Genomic DNA, 27,601 nt, shown 5'->3' with positions numbered 1-27,601 from the left:
GTTGTGACTGGAGCCAGGTGGTTTGCAGGTAGGACTGCTGAGGGATAAGGAGCAGCCTGGAGGCTTTCAAGCTGTGGCTTCAGACAAGCTGCAAGGAGACGAGTATTGGAAGAAGCTTGGGTAGCTTGGCGACCTTCCTGCCGCAGTTTGAGGCCCGTTCCAATAACCACTGTGATAACAGAAGATGGAGCTTGTGGAGCTACAGGCCCACAAAGCTTTTGCCAAGTTGGGGCTGAAGGACTAAGGGCTGGCAAAGGATACGAGATACTTTGATGCTTTTCCGAGGAACTTCATAATGTAGCAAACCCTGGGCTGTAATTACACCTGTGGTTTATGTAATCACCTTTTGCTGCTCTCTTCCGGGTGTTGAATCCACACTCTCCCTGAATCCACAACACCTTTGGCAAGTTCTGCCACCGGGCTCCCAAGAACATGGACTTCAGCTTCACCTCCCTAAAACTAAAGGTAGTTCTACTGATTCTCCGCAGCTTTAGAGAGAGAGAAACATTGCTCTGTAACAGGATGCATCAAATCAGATCTCCCCAGTCAGCTACCAGCTGAACTAAGGGAGCAGGGACAGACAAATGTCTGTTCATCTCATATTTTTTCCTAAAGAACACAGTGGTCTTGCTGATGCTGGACTAGACGAATGCTAGCTCTGACTCACTGTAACTTCTCCTCTAAAGGAACTGTAAACAGTTATGGGAAACTAGAAGCTTTTTAAAACCAGTTAAGTGCTGGAACTACTTTTGCAAATGCTGATTAAATTATAAACAAAAGGCCACTTGCCATTAGTATGGGATTAACTCATAATGGGTGTGAAAGAGAAATTCTGTTCTTGACAGGTCTGGATGCATTTCAACTAACATTTGGATCATTTACACTTCATGACAGATAAATGAAAGGCGAAGGGGCAAGCAGGAAGCCAGAAGATGTATTGGCAGGCACTCTTAGCGGTGACTTGAGAATTTCTCCATGAAGAAAAAGCTAAGCTGGTGTGAAACTGTCGAGCAGGACATGAGAACTTGGGGCTCAAAGAGAATGAAAGGATGCTTGACACCTGGCTAAAAAGAAAGAGGACTCTGAGGTCAAGTTCAGAGGTGCAGGCTGGAAAGTACATCTGTGAGAAGCATGTCAAATGACTGTGGGGGCAGAACTTGCACAGAGGAGCTCAGGCCTAGAGCAGCAGCAGAACCTTGCAACTAGACAAGAACTACACACCAAAGGTTACAGAAAGCACTGGGAACCCAACTGTGTGAAAGCTGGCTTTATTCTGACCACAATGCCACAAAATCCATGCTCCACATGCCACAGCCCTAACTGTTCCTAGCGGTGCTTTCCGGTGCGATTGAAGCGCCTGTACAGGTACCGGATCCTCTTTTTGAGATTGTGGAGGTCATCTTCAAACATCCGATCTCCTACCACCTGCTTCTTCCGGATGCACCTCTGCAGTTCGTTCCCCCGCCAGCCTCGCAGCCACTTGGGGCCCACGATGAGGTTCTTTGGGTGGATCTGGAAGCCACCTGAGAATAGGAGAGCAGAACAGAGAGAATGAGGCTGTTCCCAGCGTGCCCGGCCCAGTTGCCCCTACCCTGTCCCTCTAGCAGCTTGGAGGAGCCACTCGCCGGAAGGTGGGTCCAGCATCCCTCTTCTCCAACTCTGGGACCACAGCGGGGAGAGTGAGGAGGCCTTACCTAGGATCCCCACGTTGTCGTAGATCCCGAACAAGGCCCGTTTTTCCGTCCACCGATCCACCTGCTTGCGCTTCGGCGGCTCCTTGATGCGGATGGGCCGAGTGAGTCCTGCCAGAGGCGAGGAAAGGGGCACAGGGAGGCCGGGCCGCACAGGCCCCCAGCTCGCCCCACCGCCGCTAATGCTCCGCTCAGTCCCGAGCAGGGGCGCGGCTCGGTTCAGCAGGGCTCGCCCCGCTGCTCGCACCAGCGCCATCGCCGCCCTAGGGGTGACCCCGCCGGCGGTGCCCCACCGCCAGGGGACGAAGAGAGGGGGGGAAGGAGAAGGAGGAGCGGGGCCGCCGGGCCGCCCACCTCCGACCCGGCCACTTCCGGCCCCAGTGGGCGTCGGGAAACGGAAAGGCGAGAGGGTGACGTCGTGCCTAACGGTCAGGGGCGGGGAAGGGGAGCGGGCGAGGATTGGGCCAGATGCTCGCGCTGCGTCTCGCTGCTGGGCGCTGATTGGCTGAGAGAGGGGGCGGGGCCGGCGAGGCCCGCGCGCGCTGGTTTGAGTGCCCGGGCTTAGGAGGGTGAGAAGGAGGTGGCGGCGGTCGCGGCCGCTTGCGGGGCTGAGTCGGGGGCCATGGACGCGACTTGGGAGTTCCAGCTGCCCCTCGCCTCCAGCGATCTGCTGGAGGACCGCGGCCCCGGGCAGTACGTGGTGCAGAAGGTGCTGCGTGTAGGCGAGCTCCTGCCCGCCCTCAAAGGTAACAACCCCCCACCCACCCATCCTCCCTCGTCCTGCCCTGGCTCCTTCCCACCGCCTGCTCACAGTTGCGACCGCTTGTTTCCATCCCGCCCCCCGTGTTTCCCCGCAGACTTCAGAGCCGCTGTCCGGACGCGGGGTGCATTGGCAGTGCTGGAGCACTTCGACCCACTCTATAGCTTGCTGCAGTAAGTACAGAGCGAGGAGCGTGGGGTCGGATCTCTCAGAGACACCGGGAGGTGATCGGGTGAAGGAGGGTTGCGGAGAGGCTGTTGCTCCCGGGTGCTCACACCTCTCCCTGGTGGTGTTTACTGGGTGTTCTCATGAGCTTTGCTGTCCCTACAGCCGCTTCCGAACTGTGGAGACTGCTGTAAAGGAGGATGCCCTGGAGCTGATGATGCACGGTGGGTATTTGCTGTTTCCAGCTGAAGCAGGAGTAATGGAGGGGTTGCTCTCCTTCGGCAGTTCAATGATGATATAAAGGCTAATGTGACTTGACCAGCTGGGTTGCACCCTCAGCCCATTCCAGTAATACGGGTCTGTAATCTTGGTGGACAACGCAGAGCTGTGCGTGTTTGCTGTAAGGGCAGGCCGACAGAAAATCCCCTTCCCTGCATTCCTGGGAAATAAATCTTAGGGATGTGTCAGCTCTTAGTGAGTGCTTCTATGAGCTGAGGGGGGGCTACGGGGATAGGATGGGATGGCACATCCGAGGTTTGGGTTGTAGGGGGCAGCCCGTGCAACAGCTGGTGGGATGTGAGCACACATCTTTGGTAATCTGATGACTGCTCTAAGTCTACCAAAGAGTGGGTGGCTGAGGGGCCTGGCAAGGAGTGCTCATGACTTTCTGCCTCTCTTCAGTGGTGTCCCATCATTCCAATGAACTTGCTACCATCTTGGGTGATTCTGGGCTGAGCCGTACGGACCATGCTGCGCACCTCAATGCCCTCAAAATGAACTGCTATTTGCTGACTGGCCTGGCGGACGCCTTTGAAATAGAAAACTGCAAGAGTGGTTTGTTGGAGGTGGATGCTAGTGGGAAGGTAGGTGAGGGTGCTGGGAAAACAAGATGACAATAGAAAATGTGTAAGCTTGCCGAACTCTGTATTACCTATTTGATGTTTATAGTCAGATTTATGTGGGGTATTGGGACCTCTGTGAAACTAGGTGCCAGAAGACTGTGAAACAGTCTTTTGTTTTGAGGGAAGCAGGGTGACGGTGGTGTTTTTTATTTTCCAAGCTGCTGATCTGTCACATCATGTAATCTCCTTTCTAGAACAAGAAGAACCGTGCCAGGATTGCTGGGTCCTTGTGGGAAGAGGAGAGGGAGCCACTCTTGCGGCTACTCACACAGTTGCTGCAGCTGGATCTCCGTCAGCTTTGGGGTGGTTTGGTGGTGGAAGAAGAGTTTGTCAGGTATGTAACGGAGTGGATGCAGAGGTGGGATGGGTAAGAGTGATTTTCTGGATCATGGGGTTAAATGTTGAATCTGCCAGCCCTCAGCAGGGTGCAGATTTCTGGGAAACTGAGGAGGCTGTCCTGAGGCAAAAGCAGTGTGTTTAGGCACCTCTTCCTTTTCTCATGCAGGCCTCTGAAGTGTTATTTGTTCAGCTAAGGATACCGGAGAACCTCTCTGGTTTGAGAGAAATGTTTGCCTAGTGCAGTGTGCTGAGAATGATATTGGTGTAAGTTGTGATAATGAGTCTGACTGTCTCCCTTCTGTGGCTTTAGCTTAATGACAGGAGCCTGTTATCGTATCCTGGAAAATCCAAGTATTGGTCATCAGAAGTACCGGGCCACACGGGAGGCTTTGACACATCTGCTTGCTGCAGCTCTGACTCACTATGATCACATGTTCAGTGAGTTCCTGCTCTTCTGCCTTTTTCCTGAAGCTGTTCCCAGTTACTTTCCCTGACCTCTTTCTCCCTCCTCATGGTCAAAAGGTGCCACTCTGAAGATCACTCAGATGCTGCAGCACTTTGAACACGTAGCCCCAGTGTTTGCGCAGGCTGTGAGCCTCTGGGCTACGGAGTATGGTCTGAAGAGCCTGGTGGGTGAATTGCTAAGGTGAGAAAAATAGCCCAAGGTTTGTCATTTTGCCTCTAGCAACTTGAGGCACCCTATTCCTTGTTCCATCTCTCTGTGCAGGGAAATTGGACAGAAATGTCCACAGGATGCGGCGCGCGATGCTTCTGGAATCAAGGGTTATGCTACTTTTATAACTGAGCTGGCTGAACAGATTCCAGCTCTGGTGTTATCCAACATAAGCGTTCTCCTGCGTCACTTGGATGGAGAGGTATGTGTCCACAATATTGCCTATCTGGAGAAGTCAAGTGGTGGAGGTGCTGCTATCCAGCTTTTCTGTCTGAATGCAGAGTCTCTCTCACAGAGATTGAGTAGCCAAAACTTGCCCTTTGGAATAGGTTCTGCCCTTACCTAAAAGATGTAAAGGAAAAAGAAACTGTGATATCTACTGCCTTGTTGTCACTGCAAGATATCAGAGAATGGGAGACTGCATACTAGACTGAGTTGTCCTTGTTCTTCAGTACTTAAGGAGTTTGTTGCTGTGTTACTTTTTCTTAAACTCCCCTTAAAAGCCCAAAGTGTTTCTCATATTGGTTGTTGGCTTCTGTGGACCCAGATGAATAGCAGGGATGGATTACTCTGTCTTGCAGGCACTGCCATGCTTACCCAAGGTTAATATGTAGCCCATAAGGGAGAAATAAGTTCACTTAAGCTTGAAGCCTGGGACTTAGAAGGTCGAAACTCTGGGAAGTGCCTGGCATATCAAGTCAGATCTGTTTGTCTTTTCCTGATTCAACAGCTCTTCTTTTTTGCAGAGTTATGTGATGCGAAATGCGATTCTAGGAGCTATGGCAGAAATCCTGGTGCAGGTCCTGAATGGTAACCAGCTGGAGGAGGCTGCCTGTGGTACTCGGGACCAGTTCCTGGGTATACTGCAGGCCCACGTCTGTGACATCCATGGCTTTGTCCGCAGTCGTGTGCTGCAGCTTTTCACTCGAATCGTTCAGTGCAAGGCAAGTCTGTGCTGGGGAAATGGTATTTCCTCAGCCATGCCTTCACCTGATGTGTTTTCTTAGGGAATTTTTGTCACCCTTGTTTGCAAAGACTGAAGTTTAACAGAGAAAGGTGCTGTCCCAGTGTACTGTGGTGTCTACAGTTCCTTTGTTCCAAGAGATTAAAGATCGCAGGGACAAGGGAACTGAGAAACAGAAACTTTATGCTGCTCTTTATTACTGGGACAGACTTAGAAGGAAGAGCACAGTAAGCAAACCCTTTCTGAACATTGGAATGGGAAAATAACCCCTGTGCGAGATAGTGTAAGACTCAGCAGGACTCCGGATAATAATGTAGTTGCTTTCAACAGTGGTTGGACCAGAAAATATCTAGAGGTCCCTGAGATTTTTCTGTAAGTTTGTAGTCTGTGCCTTTTAGTAAATTAACATGTCTGCAGCAGAATACTTTTCATGAATCTCTAGACCATCTTGATAACTTTGTCTTTGCTCTCTCATTGTGTGCTAGGCCCTGCCTTTGACTCAGTTTCAGTCTGTGGTGTCGCTGGCTGTCGAGCGTCTCAAAGACAAATCCGTGGTGGTAGTTAAAAATGCAATCCAGTTGCTGGCTGCATTTTTGTCCAACAATCCCTTCTCCTGCAAGGTAATTGCAACTCGTATGATGCATATGCTAGATGTCTATTTGCAAGCTGGCTATCTGCAGTGTGCTACAGCCAGGGCAGCAGCCTTTCTGTATCTTGTTAGAGGAGCAACGTAGCCTTTGACTACGCAGGTGAGAGTTTTCTGATTTTCCCAAGTCTGGATCTTGCCTTCCCTGGCTCTTCCCTCGCATGGCATAATTTTTAGCTGTGCTGAAGGCTAGAACGGGTGTCCTTTATGGTGGAAGAACCTGCAGCAGTTTTATTTGAATCCGTTGTGGTGCTTCTTCCCTTTGGATCAGACTTAGAACACTGCACAGGGATGCTCCACTTTCTCCCAAGCTTCTGAGCATCAGACTGGCAATTTACAGCAGTTCTCAGTGTAGGATGATGCCTACTCTACCAGTTTCCAAAACCAGAGATATCTGAGAGAACTGACAACTTCAAGCAGGGACTTGTAAAGAAAAGGGAATCCTAGCGTTTTCAGAAAAAGGAGGATAACAACATATTTCTTCTTCTCTTCCTGACATACTCAGTTAAGCTGTGCTGACTTGGCTGAGCTATTGAAGAAAGAGGTGCAGAAGCTGAAAGAAATGAAGGACCGTGACAGATCCACAGCAGGTAATTTTCCTTCTTTCTCTTTGCCCTCTCCAGGGCTTACCAGGGTTTATTTTTCCTCTTCTTAGATTTGGTTCCAGTTTGTGGTGACTTTTGTCTTGTATCTGACTCACATGAGGCAGTGAGAAGAGATAACTGGAATTAAATTCACAGCTTTCTCATACAATGCTGTTATGAAAGGACTGTCTGTATCTTGATCAACTGTCCTTTTAGCTAAATTATCCTATTTTCAGGATAATAAGAACTGAAAATACCTATGAAAAAAGCCTTCCAGGTTTCTATTTTCAACTGTTCAGGGATTTGAGCCATAATTCTCGTCAGATAACTTAAATGTGGTTAGCCTTAGACTTGGGGCTACTGACAAATCAACAAATAGTAAATTATGGTTCTCTTATCTGGTTTTTTTTTTGCCTTTAGTGGTTTGGTTTGGGTTTTTTTTCTTATGCCAGAGTTCTTGTCTGTTCTTACTGTGGTCTGTGAGATCAGCAATGGGAATAGAATTTGCCCAGTGGAGGGAGGGAGAGTAGAATTTAAAAAAAAATTAGAATTCTTAAGTTCCAGATGAGTTTCTCTTCCCATTTAGGGTGTGTATTTTTCATTCCTTTTTTTTTAGTGGGTTTTTTTTTCTTTTTTTCCTTCATAGCTCCAGTGATCACCCCAGAGGAAGAGTGGGAAGCAATGCTACCAGAAGTTAGGGCTGCCATACAGAAGCTCTTTCAACCACTGCAGGAAGGGGAAGAGGAGGTGCTGGAAGTTGAAGAAACAGTGGAGAGTACATTGAAGCAAATCACTGAGCTACTGGGGAAGCTGAATTACAAGTAAGAGAGCTCTCTACTTTGAGAGAATGTTTATTCCAAGGGATGTGTCAGTCTCTAGCTCTCTGTTCAAGAAAGGTTTGAGCTTCAGGGTAGAGGGATGATTTTCAGTACCATTACTCTGTACACAGAGACCAACATGGGGACCCTGCAGAAGATGCTTGCAGAAGATGCTTTCCCAGGTGTTTGGGGCAAAGGAGGGCTGGTTCCCCTGGTGTTCTGCCCTAATGGGTTGCTGATATTCTTCTCTTGTGTAATGTCATTGTCCAGGAGTGCAGCCTGCCTTACACAGAAGGCCCTGTGTTGCTTCCAGGGGAAGGAGCCCTTCAATGGTCCTATGGAGGAAAACGAGGAGGCAACAATCCTGGGTGTTCTGAAGAGACTTTACATAGGTAAGTATTTCAGATCACTCTCTCTTCCTTAAGTCCAAGCTGATGCCAGACTTAGACCAAAACCCACTGGAATCCCCTGTTCCTCCTGCTCTGTGGGGTTTAGTCTGGGTGTACTTGGCAGTTCCATCATCTCTGGAGCATTCACTGGCTTAGTGGCCTGACAGTTTGGCTGGATCACAGTAGTTCTGTTGTTTCATTTCTAGTCAGAATAGCTCAGCTCTGTGTTATCACTAGAAGTGCATTTCTGATGCTTTAATTCACATATTATCTGCTATGGAGAAAATGTGAGAGAAGCCAATCTTACCTTCTCACACCCTTCTGTCCTGTCTGAATTTGTCGGGAGTTCTGCTTCCTGAACAGGTGGTGGCACATAACGCTCACCCTCAGTGGCCTCGACCAAGTATCTCATTCAAGTAAAGTCTTGCCTGCCTGGAGCTCAAGCCTCTGGGCATTTTTTTTTAAGACTTCACGTGCTTTATCTTTGATTTTGTTTCAGAATAAGGTTTCCTAGCTAATCCCCTTGAGCTCATTACTGTCAAAAGGCTGCCATTTCAATAATTTAATCTGCTTAACTTTGTCACCTCTCCACACTAAGCACAAACTTTTCTAGGAAGTAGTAGTGTTTGCCTTCTCCCTACTCTGTCCTGATTCATTTTTAGGACCTCATCCATCTTTGGGAGCTGTCAAGGTCAGATTAACCCCTTCAACATTTTAATGGCACTTGTACCATCTGGACCATGCATTTCTCCACCCTATTAAGTTGGCATTTCTGTGGTGCATCACATTGTAGTACTTGAATTTGATCTACAGCATGTTGGCATTTTGGATTTCTCAAATTTCAGAATTTGGATGTTTGTCTTCTGGCTGTTGGAAGGTGTCAGTGTGGAGAGCCACTTAAGGGACATGAAGATGAGCAAGGGGGCTGGAACAAGCTCTCCTGTGAGGACAGGCTAAGAGAATCGGGGTTGTTCAGCCTGGAGAAGAGAAGGCTTCAGCCTTCCAGTATCTGAAAGGGCCTACAGGAAAGCTGGAATGGGACATGCAGTGGCATGCAGTGATAAGACAAGGGGTAGATAATGACCTTAATCTGGAAGAGGGTAGATTTAGGTTAGATGTTGGTAATAAGTTTTTTTTTAGTGTGAGGGTGGTGAAACACTGGCACAGGTTGCCCAGGCAAGTTGTGGCTGCCCCCTCTCTGGAAGTGTTCCAGGCCAGGCTGGATGGGGCTTTGAGCAACCTGGTCTGGTGGGACATGTCCCAGTCTGTTGCAGGCGGGTTAAGGGTCCCTAAGGTCTGTTCCAACCCAAACCATTCTGTGATTCTATGAGAGAAAAGGGTTGAAATGCCCTGAACTGTGCTTGTTTCTGTTGTACGTTCAATGCTGCTCATAAACAAGTGTTCATCTTCTGCAGGTTCATATCCACGTGAGAACAGTGAGGATTCTTCAAGTGACGAGAGTCTTAAGACTGCAGAAGTTGTATCAGAAGAGCAGCCTCAAACAGAACTGGCCAAACAGGAGATGCTGGTGCAATACCTTCAAGATGCTTATGACTTCTCAGTGAAAATCACAGAAGTCCTGAGCCTGATCAGCAAGATGATGTACGAAAACTGTGTTTCAGGTGTGTGAAATAGCCATGGGGCCCTTTCTGCCTCATCCAGAATTTCCAGATCTTTCCCCTTGCTGAAGAAGAGAAGATGTAGGAGTAGTGGAGCTCCAGCGAAAGGAGAAAAGATTGGAAGAGCTGCTCTTCACTGAGCAGATGTCATAGACACTTTCAGGTTGTTGGAACAGCTTGGCACCATCTAAATGGGCATCATGAAGAGATTGTGTTAGGGCATGGGTGTGCTTTCTTTTAAATACCAAGGCTGAAAATCTTTTCAAAGTCTGGTAACCAAAATTATTTAATTTATAGAGGCTCCCCCCATCCTGTGGTAGGTGATATGTCCTGGTAGACTCAATCATGAGTCAGCATTGTGTCCCTGTGGCCAGTCAGTTGAGGCAGATCATCCTTCCCCTCTATTCTGCCCTGGTGAGGCCACTTTTGGAATACTGTGTTCTGTTCTGGGATCCCCCAGTTCAAGAGAAACAGGGAACTGCTGAAGAGAGTCCAGTGGAGGGCAACAAAGATGACTGGGGGACTCGAGCACCTTTCTTATGAAGAAAGGTTGAAAGAGCTGGGACTGTTTAGCCTGGAAAGGAGAAGGAGGTTTAGAAGGTTTAGAGGAGGCCTTATAAATGTCTATGAATATCTAAAGGATGAGTGTAAGGCAGATGGAGCCTGACTCTTCGGTAGTCCCCAGCAGTATGTCAAGGGGCAATGGGCATAAACTGGAACATAGGAAGCTCCATCTGAACGTGAAGACAGCACTGGAACAGGCTGCCCAGAGAGGCTGTGGAGTCTCCTTCTCTGAAGATGTTAAAAATCTGCCTGGATGCAATCCTATGTAATGTGCTCTGGGCAGTCCTGCACTGTCAGGGGGAGTGGACTGGATGATCTCTAGAGGTCTCTTTCAACTGCAATGATTCTGTGATATTCTGTGATATTGTCAGGTTCTATGAACTGTTCATTGTACAATTCCTCTGAACATTACTGTGGCTCTCTTCTGAGTGCTGTCCAACTTAATGTTTTTTTTCTTGTCTTATGAGCAGAAGACTGGGCAGTATATTTCAGGAGTAGTCAACCTTGAATGAAGTACATTATCCCTTAACCCATTTCTACATCAAATAGCTTGGTTCCTCTGGTTACAGCATTGCACTGGGACTTATGTTCAGATGCCCTGTGACCAAGAGATACTTTTTCCAAAGCTACTGTTTCCCAGAAAGTAATTTTGTTCTTTCTTAGATACAGTTTTTGTGTTCTTTTAAATGTATCAGGTTTAACTGTAATATGGGTTAACCTGTGCCTGTTTCCTGGAGGACATGCACTTGAGCTGCCTGAGGACACTAGCAGATGCTTGTAGGGCTTGCTGTGAGAGCATTACATCTAGGAATTTGTTTATAAGACTCTTTAATGAAGATAAAGAAAGAACTTTACTAATGCAATTGTTCTCTCTGCAGTGGTGCAGGAAGCCATTGAGTTCTTTGTGACAGTGTCACAGTTCGGGGTGCCCCAGGCACTGCCTGGAGTCCGCAGGATGCTCCCCCTCATATGGTCAAAAGAGTCTGGTATTAAGGAGGCTGTGCTCAATGCTTACAGACGGCTCTATCTGAGTCCCAGCGGGGATTCAGAGAGGTAAGGGTCATCCTAATCACTTCTTTTCTTGTTTGTTTTTTCTTTCTTTCTTTTTCTCACCTGTTTCTTCTTTTGTGGAGCTGTTCAGAATGGGGCTATGGACAGGAAGAGAAATCAAAGTTGTCATGCTTCATGCTGAGCTGAAAGGTAGCACTTGTGTCCACTAGTAAGGATACTCTTTCAGCTGTTACCAACACTTGCGCAGTTCCAAGGTGTTTTTATAGATAGGAGTGTCCTGGTCATCCTGTGGGACCTACTGCTGAGCTTCTGTTCTTAGTTTGCTGTAATGTTCAAGTGTAGAAAATTCATGCAGCAAATTTCACATGAGATGTTACAGAAGGAGAAGCTGAGAATGAGTCTCAATGAAACTGGTATCAAATACTCATGCTTAACTTTCTCATAAATTCACTCTCACACAAAACTGCACCGAGATACATGTGCCCAAACAATCTGGGTAGGGCCTCTGTGACAGGGAACAAGGAAAGGTGTCAATTAGGAATGTTTGTCATGTCAGCAGGGTTCTTAATTTGTAGCAATGGACTGATTTTTGGATGGCTAGTTCAGCCCCCTTGGGAGTCAGCTGTTGTTTCCAGAGTCATCACAGGTTTAAGAGTCTTACTTCACCCTCTGTGGACAAAGTTGTTGTCCAATGTCTGTTCCTTCATTTTGGGTTTCTTATGGCTGTAGTTGGGATAATAAGAGGTGTGGAGTGCTGTATAAAGTTGGGGCTATCTTTCTGTTCCCAGAGCTCAGGACAAGTCTTACATTTTGTAACCTTATCTGAGTGTAGGCATTCTGCTTCTGATGTAAACAACATATTCCTCAGTGTTTACTGATTTTCTCGCTGTCAGTGGTGTCCTTGATTTTTCAATATACACTGTTTCTTTATCCCTCACACTATACAAGGTTATTTATTATTATTGTCTAGGTACTTTCACACACATTTCTGTTGGTATTTCATTCAGACCAATCTTAAATCTTTTTGTAACAAACCTCCACGTGACAGGTGAGAGCATATTAATAGGGTCTTTGTTGTTGATCCTTATTGAAGAGTTAGAGGTGGGAGCTGAGTACCGCTTGTGACACCTACACCAGAGAGGAGCTGTGTGTCCTCTACTGTGGCAGTTATTCTTTTTTCTCAGCACTTGCTTGAATTTAAATCCTGTAGAACACACATTCATCAGATAAGTGTGAAATGCACCATACCTCACACTCATTTGAACCATCAGGGCAGTAAAAAATGTTCACAACTTATTTCTTCTTGATAGTAGTTCCTGGAAGCAGGTCTCCTTAAGTTTGAGCCCTGGGCTTATTTGTTCATAGAGATTTTCAGTTTCTTACACTCTGGGGAATAGCACTTTGTCTTGTCTTTGTGAGCAACCTAGGAAGTGGCTGCTGAGTGCCTCTTGTTGGGCCTTTGAGCACCAGCAGGAACAGCAGTGCAGAAGGCACTTTTGTGCTCATGTCATGCTTATTGAGACTTGAGCAGGGTGACTTAGAGAATTTCAGCTTGTCCCTAGAGATGAGGTCTGTTACCTAATAGACGTCCTCAGCTCTCTGAATAGGAGAGTAATTGCGATAGTTGCTTTTTCTTTTCCTTTACCTTTTAATATGTTTTTTAATTATTTTATTTTTCTACCTTCAAAGGGACAGGGCCCAGGGCCTGGTGCATTCTCTCTCTCTCATCATGGTGGACGCATCACTAGGAATGATACAGTGCTTAGAAGAAATAGTGAGTACTTGTTTTGCCTGGGTTTAGATGGTATTTGTCATCTTTGGTGTCAGTTACATTAAAATGGTAGTCATTGCACTTAATGTCTTTGGCTTGAAGTCCCTCCTCCTCTGCCTCTCCCTACTTGTTTTATTACATTTTTTTCCCCAGATCTCAGAGTTTGTGCAGAAAGATGAAATAAAGCCTGCTGTGATCCAACTGCTTTGGGAGAGATTCACAGAAAAATCACAGTGCTCATCGCTGGAACGACGTGCTGCTGTGATGCTGCTGGGGATGATGGCACGGTGAGCCCAGGGCCTGGTCCTAACACTGCCAGGGGGAGGATGTACGGGGAGCTGATTTTTATTGAAGGACTGTGGGTGCTGCGTCAGCTCACCCTTTGTTCTGCAGCTTTGAAAATAGTAACCAGGTCACGGGGTAATGAAGCCTGGAATTAAACAGAGTTGTGCTGGGTCCCACCAGCACGGTCTTTGAGTGAGTATGATGACATTACTTTCTTTGTGTTCTGACTGTCCCTCCCCTCTCAGAGTTTACCGTGTCACAGCTCTGCAGCTTTGTCTGTGTTTGCATAAGAGCAGTGAGAAGCTGCTGAGTAGAGATGTCTGGAGTCTTTAGCATGGAAGGAAATTAATCTGCTTCCTTTTATAAGGGCAAAAAGAGTATAATTGCACTATGAAGTTCTAATTTTCTCATTTTCCTTGCCCAGTAACCTTTTGGCATTTTAACTTAACTGCTGATTTCTTGCTTTTTCTACTTAAGTCCCTCATCAGTCAAAAATAGGTCTGCATCATGATGATCTTAATGTCCTTGGTTCTAGAGTTGGAGCCATATCTGGAGCTTGCAGCCAATTCTGCAATTTAATTATTAGATATTCCTTACAAGGTATTTCTACCAATCCATCTGATGTGCTTGCAGCAAAATTATAATCTCAGAATTAATACCTTTCTCTAAAATAATATATTAAAAAGAACTGTAGGTTTCCAGGGTATGCCATGAGATGCTTCGTCAAGTCCATGGGTATGTGAGCACGTGAAATAAAACCAGTACTAACTGCTTCACGAATCTGCTAAGGGAGGTGATTTTGCTTTTTATCTTACAGATGCCTGTTATAAACTTTTTAAATTGTCTTTTTAAATTAGATTCAGTTCTTGCTGCCTTCACCCAGCGGATCATGTGTTCTTGAGAGCAGGCCTGCATAATTCTACCTTTCAGATTCAGAAAGGGAGTGGATGTGTGGGCATGGTTGTTTGTTTCCCATGGTAGGGAAGGAAGTGTCACACATCACCAGTCCTGAGCTGATGGACTCTGTTCTCCAACATTTTTCTTTATCTTACTCTTTTTAAATTTTTGCTTCTTTCTGGTAAGAAAAAAAATAGTCCAGATTCTTCTTTCTTCACAAATAGACAGCATGCCCAGTGCTGTTCACTTGGGAGAACCTCATCTCTTAGTGGAGTGTGGATTATACTGGCTTTTGTGCAATATTGTTTGCTACTGCTATAACTGTATCTTGAGTTATTGAATGGATATCCCCCTCCCCTTATGCAAATCACTGCCTTCCACAAGGTGCAAGGAATATTTCTATTGGTTATCCATGCAGGGTAATACTTCCCCATGCTTTTCTTTCCATAGAGGGAAGCCAGAGATCATAGGTAGCAACCTGGACATCTTGGTGACAGTAGGGTTGTCTGAGAAAGTATGTGAAGACTATTGCCTGGCTAAAGAAGTATGCAATGCCATCTCCAAACTTGCTACTAGCCCTAAGGTAAGAGTCTCAACTTGGTTTTGAGGTCATCCAGAAACAAAGTAGGGGGGCAAAGTAATTTGTATTGAGAAGAGAGAGAAGTGATTAAATTTTTACCGACTTACAAATTAAGTAGGTTGAGACCATTCAGCAGCACTGTCTGGAAAGCTTAGCACACATCAGTGAACATGTAATAAAAGTATTTTCATTAGGCAACAGACTGAATTCAATTAGTAAAGAGTTCAGTGCACAAGAAAATCTGTTTTCCTTTCAATTCTCTTCTTCAGACTCCCAGTTCTAAGCTGATTTGTGTTTCCTCAACCATGAAGCCCTTTCCTCTACTGATGTTTTCTGGTGTTGTGATTCTTTTGCCCTCTCTTCTAATTTATATTTGAGAGTTGTCAGCTGTACAGCTGAATATAAAACATGAAAGGTTTTCAAACCTGTCCATGTTGTACTTATGAAAATATGATGGTTGCCTATCAGATGGCTTCTTTGTCTGGGAAACATTTTATACTCTATTTTTTTGATGAGCTTGGGAAAAAAACCCTCTTTGGTTTTTGACTCACTAATTTAGGGCTTTTAAATATTTGCTTTTAAACAAGATCTCGTGGTTCTGGAGTACCCCTGGACATGGGTGTCTCATTGACTTATTGCTGCTAACTCTGGAGATGCTTGAAGGGTTTCAGTCTTCATTCATTGTGGAGAATGAGTAAATAATATCAGATACAAGAAGAGTCACTATGAGATTTCCAAAGAAGAGTTATTTTAATTTCAGGTGAAATAGTGGAAGTGGATGGGTTGGCCTGAGATCATCTTTTGGCCAAGCTTTAAATCTACCCAGTGCCTGCCTTCAGAAGTGGCAGTAATTACCCTGCTCTGTGTTCAGTTACAGAGCAGTACTGGATGTCCCTGCCACAGGCCTATCACGGGTTTAATTAGCATTGTGCACTTAGGAAGGTTAACTATTGGGAAGGGCATGGCAGGAATCTTTTAGGTGTTAAGAGTAACTCATCTGTTCTCTCTGCAGCCAGCAGCGGGGAGGAGCACTGCACCTTTTCGACTGCCACAGGACCACGTGCTCTTTGAGTGCCTTAGTGAGACTCTGAGTAAAGGTGAGCTCAAGTCAGCAGCAGGTTTGAAGGAGTTGGGCTGTGTTATCCCTGGTTTGTGTGGTACATGGCTCCCTTTCCTCATCAGGCTTTGTCCAGCCAAGTGGTCACTGGATCCCCTTCATGGAGGCAGCAGTAATGCTCGTCTACCAGCTAGCAGAAGGGGCAGAGGAGATTTGTGCTCACATCCTGCAGGTGTGCAGTCAGCGAGCTCTAGAGAAACTTCAGGAGGCTGATGGGCAGGAAGCCGGTGAGGAAAAAAGTGTCTGAAAATCTGTACCCATCATTTCTAATGCTGTGATTGGGTAGCCCAGAGTTAGCTCTAAGAGGAGAGAACAGAGCTGAAGGGCTAGTGGAGGGGTTGGCATGGATCAGTGTGAGTGCTCTGAAGGAGCCTTTGGGGCATGAAGATGGGTTATATGGTGAGACTTGGCAGTGACTGATGGAGGAAGAGGTCTAGATCAACACTGAACTGTGGTAATTTTTCTCCACTATGCCCAGGGATTTCTCCCAGCAGAGTTTCTGATGGTGCTAGCAGTCTCCCCACATTCCTGCTGATGCATCTGGTGTCACTTGTGGGACAGGTGGCACTGCAGCAGGTAGTATATTTGGAAGTGTCAGTGAGTGCAGAGCTACGCAGACATCGCACCCTCAGAGAGGAGGAGAAGGCGACCAAGAAGCTCTCTGACAGCAGCATAAAGAAGAAGAGACCCCGGGTGAGGACTGAGGGTTATTGGTTTTTTATTCCTTGGGCAGCTCTTTTAGTGTCCCAGCTACAGCCACAACAAACATGTAGAGAATGGTCTCCTGAAGATGCATGAAGTTCAGGATAATGCATGCTTTGGGAATAGAAATGGATGTGTGTTGGTCAGGATTGACAGGGAGAGCTGAGGTCTTTGAAGGACCCTGTACAATAAAACTCATACTGTTCCTGGATTTTTGAACAGAAGGAAGGGAGGGAATAAAGGTTATGTCCTGGCCATGCTTATCTGCCTGCTTCCGTCAAACATTTGTTTTCAGCTTGTCACCTCCTTTCTTACCAGTGCAGTCTTTTTCAATTACTGCTAATGATGAAGAGCATCCATTTGTGCCCTGGATTTTGAAAAAGGGCTGCTGGAACCTTGGTCCATAGGGCTGATGATCCTAGCCTCTCTCAGCTAGTAATGATGAAAGAGTAATTGTAACCTTCCTAATAGGATCTGTATGATAGAAATACCCTGTTTGGTTAGGTCTATGTCAGAACGTTTTCCTGATGTAGTGAGGCTTTCTTGGGTAAGAATAGAGAAAAATGTTGAATCCCCCTAGGTATCCAGTCTCTATTGGATGCCTACACTGCTGTGTCCAGAGAAACTTGTAGGTCATTTCCTCATTCACCCTGCTTATCAGTGTCGCTGCCATTTGAGATTGCTATGAGGTTTTCCAAGAAGCAGCAGTTGGATGCAGATTTGGTCCCTATGCAATGCTTATATCTCTTTCTTCCCTTGTGTTGCTTTTGCCTTGCTAAAGGTTACCCATAGTCTTGCTCACAAGACCAGCAATTCAAAGGACAGTGAACTTCTTGCTTTTAGGATTTGCATGTCCCTTAAGTTGTGCTAGACTGGGACACTGATGGCAGATGTGTCCTATGTTTGTCTTAGTTTAGTAGCTCCAGTAGCTTAGGTTTTCTTCTCGATGTTCTGTGGCATATGGATTGGCATATCCTGGACTACCCTTCACAGCTTCATTTATTTCTGAGGGAAAAGTGGGTTAAAGAACTCTCTGTCAGTTTGTTTTTCTCATCTTGTAGTCATGCTGTTGTTGGTAACATGCGCATCTCTCACCCAGGAGAAAGGTACTTTGTGAAGGGAGGGATTATTGCTGCCTGTCATCTTTTTTACCATCTTTTTTTCTGCACAGAGCACAGGAAATGAGACTACAGTGGAGGAGGAGCTGGGCCTCGTGGGAGCCTCAGCTGATGACACTGAGGCTGAGCTCGTCCGCAGTATTTGTGAGACAGAACTTCTAGATGGTAAGTGTGGCTGCCACTGAGAAGCACAGGCTCTGTCTGCCTGTGTGGAAGAACAGGTACTGTGGGTAACAGATCCAGGAGGAGGTCTGCTTCCTTTAGAAGGAAACACTGTCAGTTTTTGCTTGGTGTCAGTTTCTATGTAGGCTGTGTGTTTCCTTGGTCTGCCTCTCCAGAGGTGGTTTTTAAATGGTGAAAATGAGTCAACCAGTTTCTGTAGTTTGCAGGAGTTCTTGTATAAATTGAGTAATTATTCTTAAAGAGGGACACATAAACAGTGCTCTCATACTTGCTTTCTTTATCCCTGTTCCCTAGAGAACCACCTGCTCTCTGCCTTTGTTCCACTGGTGCTGACGATCTGCAACAACCCTGGCCTCTACAGTGATCCGGCACTCTCAGCTGCTGCAGCCCTGGCTCTTGGCAAATTCTGCATGATCAGGTAATGCCTCACTGTGCTGATGTTCGCTTTCCAGCCTTCCTAGTAATGAAGCACAAGCAAATGTTGTAACTCCTTTCCTGTGGAGAGAATGAAGACAAAAATAGTGTTCATAGATTTTGTGTTGGGTTTTTTTGTCTGATGGCTCTCTGAGAGATGGGATTTTGGTATCTATGCCATCTTCTCTGTACTCTGTCTTGTCAGCTCTGAGTTCTGTGACTCCCACTTGCGCCTGCTATTCACTATGATGGAGAAGTCCACTTGGCCTGGTGTGAGATCCAACCTCATCATTGCAGCAGGAGATCTGGCCATCCGTTTCCCCAACCTGGTGGAGCCTTGGACATCACATCTCTATGCTAGGTAATGCTATGTTCATTACTGGGAGAAGAGAGATGATGAGAGGTCTGTGGAAGGGTGACCACTGCTGGGCCTCCAGAGGGTGAGAATGACCAAGGAAACCAAATTTGAAGGAGCTGATACAGGGAGACAACAGCCCAGAGCCGTGGGGATAGGCTGTGAGGGATGTCAGTAACTCAGAGGTACTTACTTAGCTGTGTTCTGTGGTAACTGTATGTTTCTGTCAGGTTGCAGGACCCCTGCCCAAGCGTGAGGCATACAGCTGCACTGGTGATGACTCAACTTATCCTCAAAGACATGGTAAAGGTGAAGGGCCAAGTGAGTGAAATGGCAATGCTGCTTATAGACCCAGAATCAACAATCATGAAAGTGGCTCAAAACTTCTTCAATGAACTCTCCAACAAGGCAAGTAGATGCCTGGGGACCTTAGTTAACAAGAGTGGGGAAGGGCTGGTGTAGGTTGAGTCAGTGACTCAGGAGTTGAGTCCTGGAGAAGATGTGTCAGTGATGTAGAGTGGCTGTGTCCCTGTGTTGCATAAATGAAGGTAGATAAAGGAAGCTTTGCAATGTGAGTTTTCTTTCAGTCCTGACATTGCTGAATTTGACCTCATCTCTTCGCATTGGACGGCAGGCTCCAAACCAGTGCCTTGTCCCTTTGCTTTCCTGGGTACACCTGGCACAGAGTTGGGAACAGTTTTATGCTGTTTAGCTTTAGGCCTTGCAACAGAGTTCCCTGAGAATTTTTCAGGCAATGCACCATCTCTGAAATTGTTCAGTTTTTCTTGGCTGTGTGACATCGAGATGCTTAAATTGAAGCAGTTACAGCCCAAGCAAGTAAGAAAAGAGGCAGCGTTGCCCACTGTACACTTGATTCAATGTGAGGGCTGCTGCGGACCCTTGAGTTTGAGATTTGCTGCCTGAGAAGCTGCAGTGACACTGGGGCTGTATTGACTTGCACTGTTAAAAGCAGAGCCAGCCACCTCACTGCACTGACTTCCAATCTCTACAGTGTCTATAACAAAGCCATGTAAAAGCAGTGGGAAATAGAATCTGGACTGGGCCTTTTCAGGCAAGATGGGAGGCAATCCCTTGAGCTCAGGTGCTTCTTTTAACAGGAAGCCTTTGTGTTCCATTGCAAGGAGGTTGAAAAGCAAAGAAACTGCATCTAAGTCTGCCAAAGAGCTGAGCTGTTGCAAACTGAGGGTTGCTGCTGTTGTTATCTTGTTAACTGGTTGGATTTTTACCCCTTATCTTCAGCCAAATAGTCCTGGAGAGGTTGGTCAGGCTGTGTATATCTCATTTCAAAAGTTTCAGTCAGTAGATTTGGGATGGAGAGAAAGGAGGTGATTTTAAGCAGAGAGCCTTCCCCTCCCCTGCTGAATTTGAGTTGTTTTTCGTAATTCTGTATCTCATGTAGAACCTTGTATTCTGCACAGGGTAATGCCGTCTATAACCTGCTTCCAGACATAATCAGTCGTCTCTCAGATCCCAACTGCGGTGTAGAGGAGGAATCCTTCCGTACTATTATGAGGTATTCTGGGGTTAGAGAAATATCTTTTGACCTGGACTGTGTTTATGCAAGGGGGGGTTCCAGATCTGAGGAAGAGAAACTACAGTGACATACACAAAATGCTTTTTCAGTTGTTCTCCTTGGTCTGACCTTTTCCAGTTTGTATCTGAAACAGTCGTGCTGAGAGGAATTGATTCTAAAGCCCCAAAGTTGGAAATGAGGCGAGACTCCACAAAGAACTTCCACTAGCTCATTTAAAATTACTTTCCCTCTAGAAAAGGAACACAATTGTTTTTATGCATTGGAATGTTGACTTGCAACATTAGAACACAAAAAAATTTAAATACTTTGCTGCCTTTGTCATTTTGGTGGCTCACTATATCCTTTTTAGCAATTTACTTTTTAGCAATTGTAGTAAAGCTGTGGTTAAAGTAACAATTTTTATTTTGGAGGGTTCTTTTTTGTTTGTTTTCAGGAAAGACTTTCTCCATACTATAGAGACATATTGGAGTCTTTCAATCTGATAGTATTTGTTTCTTATAGGTGGCAGAAATTTAGTGGTAAATTCAGAAATTTTCCTCTCGTATATGAAACTGTGATGTGAAGGTTTTTCTGAGGTTCCTGAATCCATGTAGATTACAGAGGGGAGACAAAGTTTTGGTGTTGCTGAAGAGAATAGTAAAATCTCTGGTGATTTTTTTTTCAACTAGTCTTTGTGTCCATGGGACTCCACTGCATTTAGGAAGAGATACAGAATTCTACACAGGTAGGAATTGCAAGGCACAAAAGGTCTGTTAGGGAGGCTGAAATTGAGACTGATTATGGATGTTTTGCTTCAGCTTTCAGTAAGGACAGTAGTGTGAAATAATAGGAAATGCAGCATGAAATGCTGTATTTCAGTGTATTTCAGTGCTGTGACTGACAGCACAGGTAGAAGAGGAAATTTGTGTCTGAAGTGGAAGGCAAGCCATCACAGAGAAACAAGAAGGTTTGTATAAAAAGAATAGGACATAATTGTGGAATTTACAGCACAGTTTTAAATAAATGTCAAACTGGAGATGTTACCACAGACTTAAAAAATAATAAGTGTAGCACTTGCATTGAAGTGCGATTAAGACAGCTACAGATGGATTTTTCTGACTTGCAAAAACATGCAGGGAGAGAACTGCAGATGCCTAGCAAATAAAAGAAAAGGCAGTATTGATTTAATAAAGTAGATAGGTATCAAATTAGTCAAAAGCTGATTAATTTAAAGAAGGGCTGATCATCAATTAGCACACCACCTCTAAATGGGTAAAAAAGAGAATAGTATTCGAAACTGAACTGTTTTCCCATATGAAATGCTTACGTTGTGGAGAGAACCCAGTTTAACTCAAACTGGTGGGCAACAGTATGGGCTAGGAAGGAGGCAGTGGCTTGTGCTCCAGGGATACTTGCTAAATTGGAGAACAGAAGTGTAAAACAGGTAAGGGCGGTATGGGGACCCTCACTGTTAAAGGAGTAACTCATTCGGAAGGAGAGTGTTACAGTGATAACTGAGATGGAACTAGCAGAATGAAGTGTGAGGATGAATGTTCAGAAATTGTTCAATCTCTGCTGCAAAGCTATGGCTAATGTTAGAGATGCATTCCATTTGCTATTTTAGCAGACAAGTTATTTCTGATTTACATATAGGGAAGTATTGGTAGTGCTGGTGAGACCTGGCCTTGGCAGGCTGCCACAGTTTCTGTCACTTAAGTCAAAGAAAGATGAGTGGATGGATGTCAGCAGGATCTTTTTAATAAATAGTTTTCAGTGATTTCTATGAGGTTATCATGTCAGATGCACTCTGTTGCTCAAGAAGCTAAGAAAAATATGTAATCAAGTAGCATTTAAGTTAAGTTAGGCTTTGTTCCCACTTTAGTGCAAAGTAATGCTCACTTTCACATTGATCAAAAATACAGCAACACACCTTCAGCAAACTAAGAATTAAAGTCACAGTTTTGAGCTTGAGGGTAAGGGGGGAACAAAACCTGTATGGCACCCACCCCCTTTGAGGTCTGCTTGTCAAGATGTACTAGTCTTGTCAGCATAACTTCTGAAGTGAGGAGATTGTCTGGAGGTGTTGCAAGCTCTTAAAACTGGACAGAAGCAGCTGACCAGAAATTGACACTGCAGCCTTCTCAGCTTCCCTTCTACTTCAGACCCCTCACAAACATCAGTGCTTCTCACTCCAGACCTGCAAGGTCTGCGCTTTAGTCGGATTTCTTAATTTCATCCTCGGCAAGTGCCCTTACACAAACATGCAGGGTTTATTATGTGATATATCACAGCAGCTGTCCCCAGCAGGGACTGCTTGAAATATATGTATGCTTGTTCTTTCTCCTGGACCAAGTCAGAGGCATGCAAAGCTCTCTTGTTGTATTTTGGAGGACCATCCAGCTGATCACTGGGTAGGGTAGCGGCAAACATCCCATAGTGCAGGCAGAAATGGGGTTTCCTCTCTGGGTTCTCAATTTTGACATTTTTTTTCCTTTGTAGACATCTCTTCTCATATATTACTAAAGACAGACAGACAGAAAGCTTGGTGGAGAAACTTTGTCAGCGATTCCGGACTGCCAGGTAGGTTGTGATCCATTTTTTTCTTGACAAGCAAGCCTGCTTCTTAGGAATTGTTACAAGAAACTAGCTTTGTATACAATCGTTGTAACAGGTTCCCATCATGTTCTTTGTGTGGCAAAGAGACAAATGCTAACATAACCTGAAATAGGCGTCTGGCTTTATTATGCTGTGATTGTCCCCTCTCCATTCTCACCTTTCTTAGGGAGAAGGTTTTGTGACAATTTAGGTCCACGTTACAGCTGAACAAGAAGGCACCCCACGAATGGTTTTATGCATGTTTGTGGTCCTTCTCCACAGGCTATTCCCTTGCAGCTCTGCAAGGGCATGGCTGATCTCCCAACAGCCCTGTCTGGGCTGATCTCAACTAAGCAGCTGATAGAGACCTCTCCTTGTTCTGTGGTCAGTACTAACTCTGCCAGGTACTCGGTTTTCTTATTCGAGTGCTTGTGCCACTTGTATCACTTAGGCCTCTGTTCTACTCTGCTCTGTCTGCAAGATGTGTGTGCCTTGGTCATGGTGCTGATTACAGAGCAGGACCCATCCCATGGATCTGTGATACCATTTTGCTTCCTGGGTTTGGGGGGATTTTTTTGTTGCTTTTTTCCCCACGCTCTGCAAGCTGTAACTTCACAGGCCCAAACATACACATTTTTTTCTTCTCTTCATAAGGAAAAAGACACAAGTTTATCTGCTTGTTTGTCATGTACTTTCAGTGACAATCTTCACTTTACCTTCCACTGGATTTGGTGTACCCTGCCTCCCCCATTCCTGTGGTTTTCCTTTTCCTTCATTGTGGCCTTGCCCTTGAAGTTTAGGCTGTATCTGCTTATCTTGGCGAGTAGTACACAGTGCCTGGGCACATGACCAGCTCAAAGGCCTCAGGGAGTTGCACATTCCCCAGAAATATTTTGATTTCTTTTTCCTAAGCTGGAGTGGACAGGAGCCTCTCTTCCCAAAACTGCCTCCCAGGAACAGCGGTGAGCTTTTCACAGCACATTTGTAAACAACCATCTGTGCATAAGCTGTGTGTAGCCTTTACTAAAATGCCCCCCTATTTCTGTACCACAAAGATGATCAGTTTAATGCACACTAGTTGTAATGCTAGAGCAAGACTCTCACTCCAGGCTAAAAGAGGAGGTTATCAGAAAAGATTTTGCAGCCACCATCACCCCCCTGAGCATTTCTGGAACTCTAAATATAGCAACATGCCAAGTATCATTCAGACTTCACATGTGGAACCACCTGGATGCTGCAGTGTTGGCCTCCATCTGTGTGTTGGGACAGTGCATTCTGAAAGAGTATATGCGGGACAAACTTCAGCCCTCTGCTTTGTATATGTCAGTAACAGGAGTGTCAGCCCACCCCAGCTTTTTTCCCCTTCCATCACAGTGAGCTACATTAAGGATGTTCATTTGATGGGCTTTTTTTTTTAACTTTTGTTTTGTTTTCAGTAACTTTTGCTGGAATTTGAATGTAGTCCTCTTTTGTTACAGCAAAATTGATTTACTTTTCTATCTTAATGAAACGGGCCTTTTTTATGTAACTGGTTTGACAAGGGAGGGAAAGCATCAAATACAGATTCTGCTGAAGACTATTTCAAACATGTGAAAAAAGTAGCTGGGTTTTTTTTTTATCTATTTTTCAGTTGAAATAAGGCCCTTCAAGAAGAATTACCATCTCACAGTGTATTTTTTTCCTCCTAACCACCTATATTTACATATAAAACATCTGACACTTTTTAAACAAGCTACTGTGTCCATTAATAGTGAAGCCTTCATGTTTTTCTGACAGACACTAAGTTGGTTTTCTTTGGAATACAGTGGTGGTTGCATAAGGTATGGCACAGAACTCTGTTAGCAACCTGTAACAGAAAAACCTGAATCTCATGTTCAGCAGGGCAGAAACACCTTCAGGAAAAGCTTTATCCTCACATGCCTTTTAGGTAAGACATGTGCTTATCCTTACATACCACTTTTCAGCAGAGCTAATTGCAGCCTTTGTCTTTCCCAGAACTGAGCGTCAACATCGGGATCTGTCCTACTGCCTTACTCTGCTTCCTCTCACGGACCGGGGTCTTCAGAAGCTGCAGGACAACTTTGACTGCTATGCAGACAAGGTCCAAGACCCAGCTGTCTACAGTTGTTTCCAAACTGTGCTGGCTCGATTCCGCAGAACAGGCGGCAAACCTGAGACTAAAGTAAGGAATGGGGGACGAGTGTTCTGACCAGGAAAACAATTGCTTTTTACCCACAATTACTGTGGAAATCCCTGCAGTTTTCCATATGAAGTGGGCTATTCCTCACCCCCAACAATTTATCAGAGAATCTGATAGCAATTCTGCTACAGAAGTAATAATTCTCTCCTTACCACCTTCTCTTTTTTTATTTTCTTGTAATTCTTGTTTGTTTGTTTGTTTTTTCCCTTCCACCGTGTTCTGTCTCCTTCAGGCTCTGGCTGAAGAGCTGGAGCAGAAGCTGTTTGCCTCCCATAACCGAGGGCTGGATTCAGTAGAGACGTGCCAGGAAGGTAGCAGAACTCCAATGACAGAGGTGGCCAAGCAGAAACCAACAGGAAGTATGGTCTGGGGGGGGGTTTTGTGAGACTTCAGCGTTTTCCCTGATCCTGCAGTTCAGCAGAGATACCTAGGGACTTTTCTTCACTCTTAAAGACAGAATGGCTGCTACCTTTCTCTTTTTTCTCAGCAGGTTCACGCCACCAGCCCCTGAGGATGAAGAAAAGAGCTGAAGATTTTGACACACCCCAGCCTCGCACCCTCCGAAATCATAAGTATGCCCAAAAGCGCCCTCCAGCCAAGAAAGCCCTTGTGACTTTCTCCAGTGATGAGACCAGCTCTGAGGATGGTAAGCCATAGTTACATGTATGATCAAAGCGGAAAAAGACAATACATTTGGCCCACCAGGGATGTTCCTTTGGAAATGGGCAAAAGGTGTGTAGGACTTCAGAGCACTACCCAGATTGACTGTAGATTTCTCTGTTTAAGGCAGTGGAGTGCTGGTTATTGACACATTTTATTCTTTTAGACCCATCAGCAGAACCGGATGAAACCCCCACCAAAACAACTCCTATCACCAGGTCTTCAGCCCGCCGACTGCGCTGAGGGAACCGTCTGCCACTATCCTGAACTAAAAATAAAACTCATTTTGTGCAGTAGTGTTCTCGTCTCATCTGAATTACCTCATAGTATGACACTGCTTTAAACAAGGACAAAATGGAAGTTACACACCAGGCTAAAGTAATTCAAAGCCTGTATTTTGATATCTTCACAAAGAAATGCAATGATGAACATAGCTGCTGCTTTGACTAGGTTTGTCCTGGCTTTGCAGATGAAATTAAGCTGCTTTGATTAAAAGAAAAAAAACGCAACATAAAGAACTTCGGGAAGAAAGTATTTCTAAGAAGAGCCAAACTAGCCACTGAGTACAAATGCTCCATTCTCTTTTATTTTGGTATGTGTTTATAAGCATGCCATTCAGCTTCTAACACAGGCCAATATGATTTTGCTGGGGTTTAGGCCCCTTTATGTTTGGTCCTTTTTGAAGCTGTTTGCCCTACAAAGCCCAGCAGGGATTTGAAGGAACTTAGCTACATCTTCTTTCTTGTAGAGATCTTAAATAAGAGTTGAGGAATGAGTAGAAACACTGACTTAGACTATACAGATACATACTATATATGTTTTAATAGAATATGCAAAGTGAGTAGGAAAAAATGGCAACTTTTTTTTTTATAAAGGTTTAAAAAAAAAAAAAAAAAAAAAGAACTTCAGAATTAATCTTTGCCAAACTCTGATTTGCTGAAGTTACCAAGTATACTGGTAATATGGGTTGTCTCACTGCACTTTTTGGAATGTATTTGCTACAATCCAATTTTGTTTCAAGGAAGACCGGCACTTAAGCTCTTTCATTTCATGAATGCAACACATCACTGTTCGAGTCAGTCTTGGAACTCTTCGGACTTCCATGTGAACAGAGAGTGCCCTAAACTTGAATTTGTGTTAATCACATAAACAACCTTTAACCTCCTGTCTTACAGGCAAACTGGCGTGTGTCCCAGAGCTATTAGTACAGCATTATTTCCTCCTACCCTGTCAGTTGCCTAGAAAGCAGACTAGTCAGTGGCTGAGTAGGACTCGGAAGATTCCTCCTATCAGCAGGTTCCTGCAGATCTTCTGCATCTTCTCTGTCTCTGGGGTTCTATCAAATTCCTGCAGTCTTCGTGGTCACCCTTGGTTCAGCAGCAAGTGGGGCTTGCTGCTCAGTTCTCTTCTGGCCTGGCTGTGTAAGTAGTGATAAAAGACTACTGGAGCTTATTTTGATCCAAATTTAAAAACAAAAACATAGCATTAGAAATTGCATAGCTTTGCCTTGGCCCCGGGATACGTTTTTATAATGCTAATACCTGAGCAGACACAAAGACCTTAGATGCTTGTAGAAACAATTAAATGAGAGAATTATTGGATGACAGGTGTATTTACTGGGCTGTGACACGTAGACCAACCACCACCCTCTAGTCCTATGACTCACTTGCTGCCACTAGTGTAACAGCCAATACAGATAGCCTCCTGAACTCCAGAGCACACCAGTAAGAATAGGGCAATCACATGAAACACAAAGATCAGAAAACTATAGCAATATCGTCTGTCTTGCCTGTCCTTGCTGATAAAACACTCAGGGAGGGCTACAGGAGCCAGAGGCAGCAGCTGCTGTGTTAACAGTAAATACAGCACAGAGTCATGCACACTGTACGTGATTCCTCCACCGCCAGCCGCTGGGTATGTCACTCACAAGTGGGCATGAGAGATAAAGGACAGCATATAAGGATTGCTACCCAGACTCAAGACTTTACAAGTCAGTGCAGTATATCGTGTATGTTTGAGATAATACATTATGTAGTGAGGGAGGTAAGAATGGGTGGATGGAGGA

The 27,601-nt window shown here is 45.1% G+C and overlaps 2 protein-coding genes and 1 non-coding gene across 5 annotated transcripts; 2 read left to right on the top strand and 1 right to left on the bottom strand.

The window, feature by feature from the left end:
- The first annotated feature begins 368 nt into the window (after positions 1-368).
- NCAPD2 (non-SMC condensin I complex subunit D2) lies at positions 369-25,825 on the top strand. Of its 3 annotated transcripts, none has more exons than XR_003988030.1 (31): positions 369-465; positions 895-2,437; positions 2,549-2,624; positions 2,782-2,840; positions 3,298-3,479; positions 3,713-3,852; positions 4,168-4,295; positions 4,380-4,503; positions 4,585-4,732; positions 5,277-5,474; positions 5,980-6,114; positions 6,646-6,730; positions 7,371-7,545; positions 7,813-7,934; positions 9,347-9,553; positions 10,993-11,167; positions 12,815-12,899; positions 13,050-13,183; positions 14,529-14,661; positions 15,671-15,755; positions 15,841-16,002; positions 16,254-16,468; positions 17,649-17,760; positions 18,073-18,196; positions 18,398-18,553; positions 18,778-18,955; positions 19,987-20,081; positions 22,581-22,661; positions 24,672-24,858; positions 25,109-25,522; positions 25,703-25,825. XR_003988030.1 is itself a non-coding variant. In XM_030457821.1 (31 exons), exons 1-31 carry the CDS (start codon positions 2,314-2,316, stop codon positions 25,777-25,779), a joined length of 4,185 nt encoding a protein of 1,394 aa, XP_030313681.1. In that variant the 5' UTR covers positions 2,224-2,313; the 3' UTR covers positions 25,780-25,823. The 3 variants fall into 3 exon arrangements, 2 of the variants coding, with proteins under 2 accessions (XP_030313681.1, XP_030313677.1); XM_030457821.1 differs by lacking the exon at positions 369-465 and having other exon boundaries at positions 2,224-2,437; positions 25,109-25,235; positions 25,367-25,522; positions 25,703-25,823; XM_030457817.1 differs by lacking the exon at positions 369-465 and having other exon boundaries at positions 2,224-2,437; positions 25,109-25,235; positions 25,364-25,522; positions 25,703-25,823.
- On the bottom strand, positions 1,253-2,065 carry MRPL51 (mitochondrial ribosomal protein L51). The gene is made up of 2 exons (XM_008499178.2): positions 1,695-2,065; positions 1,253-1,523 (listed from the first exon to the last, which is right to left on the bottom strand). Exons 1-2 carry the CDS (start codon positions 1,945-1,947, stop codon positions 1,327-1,329), a joined length of 450 nt encoding a protein of 149 aa, XP_008497400.2. The 5' UTR covers positions 1,948-2,065; the 3' UTR covers positions 1,253-1,326.
- LOC115600510 lies at positions 2,901-3,223 on the top strand. Its single transcript, XR_003989033.1, has one exon. It is a non-coding gene; the product is annotated as a small nucleolar RNA U85 (small nucleolar RNA).
- Positions 25,826-27,601: the final 1,776 nt, after the last annotated feature.

Source organism: Calypte anna, chromosome 1, assembly GCF_003957555.1.
Source record: "Calypte anna isolate BGI_N300 chromosome 1, bCalAnn1_v1.p, whole genome shotgun sequence".
NCBI classification, from domain to species: Eukaryota; Metazoa; Chordata; class Aves; order Apodiformes; family Trochilidae; genus Calypte; species Calypte anna.
This window is presented reverse-complemented; position numbering and strand designations above follow the sequence as displayed.

Coding starts and splice junctions, on each gene's coding strand:
- NCAPD2 (XM_030457817.1), top strand. CDS start 2,314: ATGGACGCGACTTGGGAGTTCCAGCTGCCCCTCGCCTCCAGCGATCTG. Junction 2,625..2,781: donor CCACTCTATAGCTTGCTGCA/GTAAGTACAGAG, acceptor CTGTCCCTACAG/CCGCTTCCGAACTGTGGAGA. Junction 4,504..4,584: donor CTGGTGGGTGAATTGCTAAG/GTGAGAAAAATA, acceptor CTCTCTGTGCAG/GGAAATTGGACAGAAATGTC.
- MRPL51 (XM_008499178.2), bottom strand. CDS start 1,947: ATGGCGCTGGTGCGAGCAGCGGGGCGAGCCCTGCTGAACCGAGCCGCG. Junction 1,524..1,694: donor CGACAACGTGGGGATCCTAG/GTAAGGCCTCCT, acceptor TCCTATTCTCAG/GTGGCTTCCAGATCCACCCA.